The following is a 10,723-nucleotide window of genomic DNA, read 5'->3' as shown; positions in this document are numbered from 1 at the left end:
TGCACTGAAAAGTCAGCTGTAATCCTAATGGGTTTTCCTTTATATGTGACTTGTTGTTTTTCTTTTGCAGCTTTCAGAATTGTCTCTTTGTTTTGTACATGTAGTGTTTTTCTATGATGTGCCATGGAGAGTTTCTTTTCTGGTCCTGTCTATTTGGTGTTGTATATGCTTCTTGTATTTGTATGGGCATGTCTTTCATTAATTTGGGGAAATTTTCTTCTACAATCCTGTTGAAGTTCTGGTCCATATTGTTCTCCTGAGATTCTTCTCCTTCCTGTATGCCTATGATTCATAAGTTTGGTCTTTTTATGGTGTCACACAATTCCTGCATATTCCATTCTTGTGTTTTCTTACATTTTTCATAATCTGTGCTTAGGTGGTCTAGTTTATCCACTTTATCTTCCAGTCTTGATATTCTGTTTTCTATTTTATTCATCCTATTGGTGAGACTTTCTCCTGTTGTTTCTAATTGGCTTATTGAGCATTTCACTTCCTTCTTCATTTCAGCCTGATTATTCTTCAATATTTCTAACTCTTTTCTGAATTCATTCAGAAGTTTGTCCATATCTCCTTTCAGTTCTTTGATTTCTTTGTGTGTTCTTTAAATTCACTGAATTATTATACCATGTTTATAACTGTTCTTTTGAATTCCATGTCCTGTGTTATCTCTAGGATGTTCTCACTGTACTCCTCTACAGGACTGTTGGTACTTGGTGGGGATATATTATTTGGGTCTTTCAAGTTATTATTTTTTTGCTGTGACTTTGACATGTGGATTTCTTTTGTAGTTTCTGATTCTTGTATGAGACCCAAACTTTCCTTTGTTGAGTTTAGGTCTGCTTCTTTTTGTAAACTTTGTGTGCCTTTGTGGTTTACTTGTTGGGCATAAAAAGCTGGTTGATCTAGGCTTCAGGTTCTCTCTTTTGATTTTATATTGGAGGGGCCAAATTGATTTCATGTTCCTGCTCAGGAGTTCCCACAGAGGCCCAAGTCGGATGAGGATCAGATGCTCTCAGGCTTTCTCCTAAGGACTGGATCCCTCCAGGAAAGATGCTGGCCCCCCGAAACTGGGGTCCAGGAAAGCTGGTGGCCCCAGGAAGCTGGGGGCTGGGCTTCCAAGAGATGCAAAGGGAGGTGGGGACAGGAAGAGGCCCCGAGGACTCCCAGGGACTAGAGGGAGGGATTGGGTTGGTCTAGATGCAAAGGATCAGGAAGCAGTGGGGAGTTTGGGCCAAGAGGTCAGTCCAGAGGTCTGGGGTGTTGAGACATGAAATGTGCCAGTGCCCCTGCTAGGAGAGATGGGATGGTGGAGCTGGGAGCGTGAATGAGGCTGGGGGAGTCAAGGTGCAGTGGGTGCAGCCAAACTTACCCAGGAAAGCTGCTGGCTCAAGATCAGTTTTGTTTTTTACAATTGCAACATAATTTGTTGAGAATGGCTTTACAGATGTAACTCAAAATAGGGTATCTGGTTTGAAATCCTCCCTACAAGCATTTCAATTTCCATGATTCATACCCTACAGAAATAAAGCAAGCCATGGCATTGCCTTCCAACGCTCCAAATGTCAGCTACTTCTATAATGTTCTTCAATGGTTACAAAATATACTTTTTCCGCAGACTTAAATATGTCAGTTGACTGCAGCTTTGATCATGGAGCCTGTGATTGGAAACAAGACGGAGAAGATGATTTTGACTGGAATCCTGCTGATCGAAATAATGGTATGTAAATTTCACTGTTTCATGTTCTAGGAAAGATAAAGAAGGCTCTCTAATGACAGAGGGTTGCTATTCCTTAGGCCATCTTTGGAATCCTTTGACCTTTTGAGGTGGCATCTGATGGAAGAGTAACTTGGTGTAGCTTGTATTTTCCTCCTAATCCCTCTCTCACCCACCTGACTGAGAAAATGTATTCCAAAACACCTCTTCTATAGTTATGCTCCTATTTCTGAAGGAGGGAGATAGGGAGAGAGAGAGAGAGAGAGAGAGAGAGAGAGAGAGAGAGAGATTCTTTTTCTCAGTTTGCCAGCCACAGTACTTTAGTTTTCATTCATTTTTGTGGTGTTTGGTAGGAAATAAATCTTGAAAGAAAAATGAGTCTCTCTCTACTATCTTTGTTTTGTTTTGTTTTGTTTCTTGTCTTTTTGAGACAGGGTCTCCCTGTAACCCCAGCTGGTCTGAAACTTGCTATGTAGACCAGGCTTGCTTCTAACTCATGAAGATCCACCTGCCTCTGCCTGTCAAGTGCTGGGATTAAAGGCATGTGCCACCACACCCAGATAGAACCTCTCTCTAAATTGATGCTATACAGAGTCGCCTCTCAAAGGACCAAATCATGATGTTTATGAAGTTAATGACCTGAACTCCAGGACTCAGCTTTCCTTTGAGTTGACTGAGAATTTCTTTCTGGTTACCTGGCCTTGGATTTTTCTCAACATTAATGCTGAGCAATGGATTTCCTGCTTTTTCTGGTGTCTGCTTCAGCACTATTGATGGGCCCTGACTTCCCTTAGGTAGAAGATTTGGCTTGCAGATACTATTTGGAGCTCGTATTAAATTCTACTCCCTGAAGGCTGGTTGTACAACTAGGAAGAACTGTTATACTTCTGGACCCGTAGAATTATTTCTTTGGGGATGGACAGACTCAGGCTTCATTTAAAAGATCTTCCTTTTAAGATCCTTCCTTGGGACAAATTCCTTCCTGAGATATTTTCTTATAAGGCCTCACCTTCAATCAGAAAACTTCAATATGCCCTACCAAGAATTCCTCTTAGAACTTGCAATCGGGATAGAGGGAATACATCTCACACAGAAGTTGTTCTATTAGGACTATCACTGACGATTCAAGGGCAGAAGATAATTTTAACCCACAGATAATACATCTTTGGAGAAACTATCTTGATGATTAGCCTGAGTTTCTCTTGTCTTCCATCATGAGATCTCTAAATTGATGCTTCCTGAGCTATACCACACGGGGACCACAGGATGGACAGCTCACATAATCAGCAGTGTCTAACACTGCATTTTTCCTGTCAATGCGAAGTCTCCTATTTGCAAACACCCAATTCGCACATGACCCTGGGGTTCTCAGCTTCTGTGTCACTCACATCATAACTTCTCCCTTTTTGTAGTTCTATCGGGTCTCTAGGAGGGTTTGTCTTTCCCTACGGAGCTAAATATAGAGGAGAAATATGGGATGAAACAGTAGTATTAGACAAATAAATTCTCAAAGAAAGCTGAAAGTGGGCTTTAGCTGGGCTCAAAGAGGTCACAGAAAAGAGTGCAGCTGATAGCTATTGGATAAAGAACAGGATGCCTTCATTTCGAAAAATACTTCCTAGAATGTCTTAAACATGTTCTCTGTGATTAAAGTTCCACTGGGCCTTCTGGATTTTTACTTACTGAATCTAGTGACCCAACAAGAGAAAGAGAACCTGACAGCCTCTGGATCCACTGAGAACTAGGGCGATAGCTGGGCCCCTACAAGTGTCTCCAGGGGTTGCACTAGAAAACTGCACCCCATCTCGAAAGTCTTCTTCCTGGATTGTATAGGAATTCTTCCTTCTTATTAACTTTTTAAGACTGTTGTGTATGACTTCCTTAAACTCAGGAAAGTTACAACTAGAAAAGCAGAGATGTACAAAAAGTCCATTACTACAAGTTATGAGATACTTAGAACATTTGAAAGCATAGGAGATATAGTCTAGTGATCCTTCATCAGAACTCAGTGATACGTTACACATGGTGGTTGAGCTTCATGAAACCATTAGGACAAGGTCAGGTATGCTGTAAATTAAACATTTCTCTCTGGACCCACCTAAGGAACTGGCCATCATACCTGTGATACTTAATAGTATCAATTTGACAGGATCTAGGATCACCAAGGAGACAAGTCTCTAGTCATGTCTATGACGGATTATTATCCAGAGGAGGTTAACTGAGGTGTAAAGATGTACGAAGTATGTGGGCAGCACCATTCCCTGGACTGAAGTCCCAAGCTAAATTAAAAAAAAAAGAGCTGAGCATGAGCATTCATCACTCCCTGCTTCCTGACTGTAGATGCAATGTGACCAGCTGCCTCAAAGTCCTGCCATAATGACTCCCCCACCATGATGGACTGTATCCTTGAACAGCGGCCCCAGATAAACCCTTCTTTCCTTAAATTGCTTTAGTCAGAATATTTTGTCACAGCAATAAGTAGCTAACACATCAGTCCTTGATTCAGTGGGGATATATATTCCAAGATTTAAGCAATCCAGGAGAAAATGAAGTTCTGGAACTCTTACAGTGCTAAGTAACCATTCTTAACCCCTATTTGCTGCTACCAACCTTTTGAATGTGTGAAAGTCCTCAATGTTCTCACCCTTAACTTCCTTCTCTGTATAGGAAAGGATTTCAACTCTCTACTCCATAAGATCCATTTTGTTGAACTGGAGCGCTGCCTCGGCAGTTAAGAGCTTGTACTGCTCTTGCAGGCAACCACAGTTCAGTTCCCATCACCCACCTTAGGTGGCTCACAATCACCTGGGACTCCAGCTACAGGGGTTCCAAGGCCTCTGACCTCCATGGGTACTGCATGTGTATATACCTACACACAGACACATATATACACATAACTAAGAATTAAATATTTTTTAGATTCATTTTTGCTTGAAAATTCTGTTCAAACTGCTGTTCAATTTTCTAGCTATTTTATGTATTGTAGTCAAATCCTTTTTCGAAGCCTCACTAATGGTGTCATTTTGTTCCCTTAAAGCTGTTGGTTATTATATGGCAGTTCCAGTACTGGCAGGACACAAGAAGGATATTGGCCGATTGAAACTTCTCCTCCCAGACCTGACACCCCAAAGCAACTTCTGCTTGCTCTTTGATTACCGGCTAGCTGGAGACAAAGTAGGGAAACTTCGAGTGTTTGTGAAAAACAGTAACAATGCCCTGGCATGGGAAGAGACCAAGAACAAGGATGAAAGGTGGAAGACGGGAAAAATTCAATTGTACCAAGGAACTGATACTATCAAAAGTGTAAGTGAGGAAGAAATTAGATATTTACATTTGTTTCAGTGATTCAACAAACACAATAAACTATTTACAGTAGTACATAGGTCCCAGGATGAAAAGATAGGAAAGATTTTTTTCCCTTACATTTTGGATCAAAACAGGCAAGGTGATTCATCAGCCTGACTGATAGAATCCAGTAGCTATAAAGTAGGTTGACCCATAAATACCATCAGAGATGGTAAAAAGGTTTCAAAGTATTCTGATGCTTAGAGAATTGTAAAATAGAGGCCGAGAAGAGTAATAATAAAGAGAGCTTGATTTATATGTTAACATTTACCTTCTATCAGTCTGTGGTGTGCTTGGGTAATAGAGACTGTAGTATTTAGGAAAGGAACTTCAAGGAGCTTAAGGAGTTAATACTAGTTTGTGGTCAACATCCTCCAAGTTCATGTGTAGGGGCAAGACTAAAATGTGAAGTCATTAAGCAGTTTATATGACCTTCAATGAAAGTGGCTTGTCCATGTGTCTGGCACCTACCAACTTCCTCCTAAACCAAGCTATACATTCTTTAATATGTAAAAACAAACAAGTGAGCAAAAAAGTTTCTCTTTCATTCTATGTACAGAGCTTAGCACAATAAATGGCAGCCAGTAGATGATGTGGTTTTGGGTTTTTTGTTTTGTTTTCTGGTCTTTTTTAGATAGGGTCTCCTTGTAGCCCCAGCTGTCCTGGAACTCACTATGTAGACCAGGCTTGCCTTGAACTCACAAAGATCAACCTGCTTCTGCCTCCCAAGTGCTGGGACTACAGGCCTGCACCACCACGCCCAGCTTAGATGATGGTTATAATGGTGTTTTAACTGAACTGAAGGTGACTATTGTTGGCAAGGGGTGGAGCTCTCCAAGACCACCCTCAAGTTCAGTGGTTCTGTAGAGGTGCTCATAGAATAGAACTCACAAAACTGTTAAGTTTACAGGTTTTTTGCATTAAAATCAGCAAAGAGAAAAAAGGGTCTATGCACAGAAGAACCAGGAAGAAGCTTATGCTTTTCCTCTCCCCAATAGACTCACAGGCAGCTCTTAATTCTCCCAGCAACCAGGGCAAGACTGAAAGTATTGCCCACCAGGAAGCTCATCCAGGCCTTGATGTCCAAAGTTGTGTGTGTGTGTGTGTGTGTGTGTGTGTGTGTGATCATGCAGATGTGTGCATGTACATGTAGAGGCCTGAGGACAGTCCACTTTGTTTTCTTCAAACAGGGTCTGTCACTGGTCTGGAACTCACCAAGTAGGCTAGCCTAGCTGACAAGCAAACCCCAGGGATCCACCTGCCTCTGCATCCCCATTGCTGGGATTGTAAGTGTGCACCACTATACATGGCTTTTTTACATGAGTTCTCGGGATTGAACTCAGTTCCAGGTAGCAAGGCAATCATTTTACTGACTGAGCTATCTCCCCAGCACCACCACCCCCAGTTTTTTCTATGAGCCAATCTGCTGTCATGACTGCTGGCATGACTGACCTGAGTTATTCAATCTCCGGAATTTCTAGAAGCTAAGTTGATACCACATAACCCAAGACCCTATCATAAATCCCATTCTTATCATAAACCTTGACCCAAGGTCTCAGGGAAACAAACACTCTTAACCTGTTAGGATATTCCAAGGGTTTAGAGGTTATCGCCCAGTAAACAATCAAGAAAAAAATTTTCTTTGCAATGTACAGGTTTTGGACAACTCAGACCTGATGAGTTAATCTTTTACTGCAGAAGTGGTTTTAATAAAGGAAAAGAAAACAGAGTTTTAAGAGGAAGTTGGTCAATGTGTTTGAGAACACAGCATAAAATGCTGAAGGGTTTGCTTAGTTTGGTAATGAAAAGGTAGCTGTAGGTCTTGACAGGGGTGGCTTCTTTAGAGGGAAAAGTTAAAATCCAACATGATAGAAGAACAAAGTGGGGAGTTGAAAATAAAGTTCAGATGGTAGAGTGCTTGCTAGCGTGCTTGAAGCCCTGGGTTCAGCCCCCAACACCACATAAACCAGGCATGGTACTGAACTCAGAGGTAGAGAATGATCAGCAGTTCAAGGTCATCCTTGGCTATATAGAAAGTTGAAGGCCAGTCTGGGATAGATGAGACACTGTCTCATAAATAAAGAATGAGGAGGGAAAGGAACAGAGACTGCAGATAGACCTTCTGTGCCTGATAAAACGTTTGGTCAAGGTGAGAAAGAAAAGATAGGAGATACATGAAGAGATGTTCAAAGGAAAAATAATTAGTAGTTCCGGGAATCGAAATTCTATATATACTTTTCTTATAAAAAGTGAGATGGCCCAGTGTATATAAATGTTTAACATGCAAACCTGACTACCTGACATCAATTCCCAGATCCCACAGTGGAAGGAGAGCACCAGCTCCACAAAGTTATCCTCTGAGCTCCACACGAATGCCATGACATGCACAAGCCCATACTCACAGACACATTGTTCTAGTTTGTTTCTTCATTGCTGTGACAAAACACGCTGACCAATACCAACTTGGGGAGGAAAGGGTTTATTCAACTTACATCTCTCGGGTCACAGCTCATCACTGAGGGAACCCAAGGTAGGAACTCAGGGGCAGGAACCTGGAGGCAGGAGCTGAAGCGCAGGCCATGGATGAAAGCTGCTTACTGGCTTGCTCCCCTGGCCCCTGCTCAACTACTTTGTTTTTTGTTTTTTTTTAACTTGTTAAAAATTTTTAATTTTTTAAATTTTATGTATATTCGTGTGTTGCCTGCATGTAGGTAAGTACACCTGTGTCATGTAATATCCACGGAGGTTAGAAGAGGCTGTCGGATCCCCTGGGACTGGAGTTACGGACAGTTGTTAGCTGCCATGTGGGTGCTTGGATTCGAACCCGGATCTTCTGCAAGAACAACCAGTGTTCCTAACCACTGAGCAGTCTCTCCAGCCCCGAACCTGCTTTCTTATACAACATAGGCCCATCGGCCCAGGGATGACACCACCCACAGAGGGCAGGGCCCTCCCACATCACTCAATAATCAAGAAGATGCCCCACAGACATAGCCGCAGACCAATCCAATGGAGGAAATTCCCCAATTGAGGTTCCCTCTACCCAGGTGTGTCAAGTTGACAACTAAAGCCATCCAGCACGTACATCATACACATACAATAATAATAAAATATTTTTTAAAGATGATGCTTAATTAGAGTAAAATTTTATTTCTTGGCAATAGGTATCTAACCAGAAACCTTAGTCCCTGGTGTCAGACATTAAATTCAACATTTTTTCATTTACTTGTCATACTTTTGCTTATTTATTTATTTATTTAAATGTATTTATTTTAAAAGCTATATTTTGAACTGGATGTGTTGATATGCATCTGTAATTCCAGCATTTTGGGAATGAGGCAGGAGAGTCAGAAATTCAAGGTCAGCCTTAGCTCTATAGTGAGCTGGAGGTCAGCCTAAGCTACATGAAACCTAGTCTTAAATTTTTTAATTAAATCAAATTAAAGTTTTTCATTGTTTTCATTTTATTTCTTTAAATGGAAATTCCAAAATTTCCCTTCTCAGCTTTACAGGATGTTTCAACATCCTTTAGATTTTGCTATGATCCTGTCTTCTCTGAAGAGAACCCCAGGTGTAAACACTTGGCATGTAGGAAACACTTTATTGTACAATCAACATGTTTCAATATAGTCAATGTGAACACCAACTTCTATGCAATAGAGACATGAATTTAGTCCTTGCTAATAGCTGTTAAATAGTTTGATTATGTCATTGTTTTGAAGTAACCTTTTATTCTCTCTCCATCAATAGGTCATCTTTGAAGCAGAACGTGGGAAGGGCGTAACTGGTGAAATTGCAGTGGACGGCGTCTTGCTTGTGTCAGGCCTGTGTCCAGATGGCCTTTTATCTGTGGAGGGTTGAATGTCACTATCCTCCTTTATATCTTTATATGTGGCTTTTTATGTCAATTCTCTGTCTTTTGATATTGTATCATCAATTTAGAAATACAAGCTAAAAAGTTGTAATAACCCAACAAGTATTATCTGCCGTAAGATTCCTCTCATATCAAATGTACCAAGGTTTGCTTTAAATATACACCACTGTGCCTTCTCCTTCATTTCTGAATTTTCCATATTATATTACAAAATGTGGAAATGCCAACTCATCTTCCCCCACCCAATATATCTGGTCTTTCTATATGAATTGATGAACTTTTCTAGAATAATAGCAAAAAAAAAGTATAGATAAATGTTTATTTGCGTAGCTTTTATGACACTTCTTGGAAACTGTGACATTAAACATAGACTGCCTAAGTGAATCAGCTTGATCTTCTATCACCAATCTTGTATATTTAAGTTCTTTGCAATCATATTCACTTAATCACCTTGTGTCATAAGAAAAAATAACGTTGATGATTCTATGCGTGTATGATTATGTGTTATTCTGGAAAATGTAATTTTTGTTCTTTCTTCTATGGAAATACTTTATATTCTTAAAAATTCTTTAAAATGAACTGGGGTGACTCGGTTGGTAGAGTGCTTCCTGCCTTGAACAAAACCCTGCATTCAATTCTCAGCACAGTATAAAAGAGGAGTGGTGGTGCCTCCCTGTAATCCTAGCACTCAGGACATGAGAGGCAGGAAGGGCGGAAGTTTAAAGTCATACTTAGGTACATAGCATGTTTGATGATAGCCTGGGCTACTTGAGGCCTCGTCAAAAAAAATTATCTGTCTTCCAGAAGGAAGATCCTCTCTAGAGTCTTGAAGTCTGTACAGTATACAAATATTCTTGAAAAGAGTACAAACCAAAACTTGTCAATACTTTTGTGCAAAAAGTACAAGATACTCATACAGATTCACCTCCTACCATCAGACTCATAGATTTCTGGAATTTATTCAATGGGAGGATGACAGTTAGAAAGATTGGATAGAGCCAGATGTGGTAGTACATTTAATCCCAGCACTCAGGATGCAGAAGCAGGCTGATCTCCGTAAGTTCAAGGCCAGCCTGGTCTACATAGTAAGTTCCAGACCAACCAGGGCTGCATAGTAAAACCCTGTATCAAAAAAAGGGCCCTAGATATGAACATTGGCTCCTTACCAGTCCCTAGCATTGCAAATAACACTTTCACCTTTGATACAGGGCCAGCTCACTTTCTTTGAGTGAAGGCAACTAATCCTTCCTAAAATTTACTTTTCCCAGGATTGCTATTTAAATTCTATTTCAGTCAGACCATAAGATAGCACTTACATGATTGGAGTTCTGCAAAATAAACAAACGTAGGGAAGTCATGCTACATTTTGAGGGAGAAGTATCAGTTTTGGAACCTCTTATAGTTTGAACCTCTGCTTTAAAAGTGGTTATTTGCTTTGAGTCAAATAGTCTTGCTTCTTAGAACACTTAAAGAGGTTTTGGAAATTTTCAAGGATGAATTAGATAATGACTACTTAGCATCATTTCATATAAATGCTCTTGTAGACGATGGAATATGATTAGACTGGCTCTGATAGTTCCACCCAAAGAAGGAACAGGAGCAAAGATAGTGGCTAGGCACATTTCTACTTTAAAAACTGACTTTGGGGGCTGGAGAGATGGCTTAGTGGTTAAGAGCATTGGCTGCTTTTACAGAGGACCCAGATTCTATTCCTATTACCCACATGGCGAATAACAACCTTCCTTCCATAACTCCAGTTCCAGGGGAATCCGATGCCCTCTTCTGACCTC

At 40.6% G+C, this 10,723-nt stretch overlaps 1 protein-coding gene across 1 annotated transcript in view; it reads left to right on the top strand.

Annotated features, from left to right (window-relative positions):
- The window catches only part of Egfl6 (EGF like domain multiple 6), an 81,480-nt gene extending 72,156 nt beyond the window's left edge, over positions 1 to 9,324 (top strand). The window contains exons 10-12 of the mRNA XM_017803117.1: positions 1,616 to 1,717; positions 4,752 to 5,017; positions 8,810 to 9,324. Of these exons, the coding sequence (XP_017658606.1) occupies positions 1,616 to 1,717; positions 4,752 to 5,017; positions 8,810 to 8,920 (479 nt within the window). The 3' untranslated portion in view covers positions 8,921 to 9,324. The remainder of the gene's footprint in view (positions 1 to 1,615; positions 1,718 to 4,751; positions 5,018 to 8,809) is intronic.
- The last annotated feature ends 1,399 nt before the right edge of the window (positions 9,325 to 10,723 follow it).

This window comes from Nannospalax galili, unplaced genomic scaffold, assembly GCF_000622305.1.
Source record: "Nannospalax galili isolate Female #2095 unplaced genomic scaffold, S.galili_v1.0 scaffold606, whole genome shotgun sequence".
Classification (NCBI taxonomy): domain Eukaryota; kingdom Metazoa; phylum Chordata; class Mammalia; order Rodentia; family Spalacidae; genus Nannospalax; species Nannospalax galili.
Note: the sequence above shows the minus strand (reverse complement) of the source record. Positions and strands in the feature narration are given on the sequence as shown.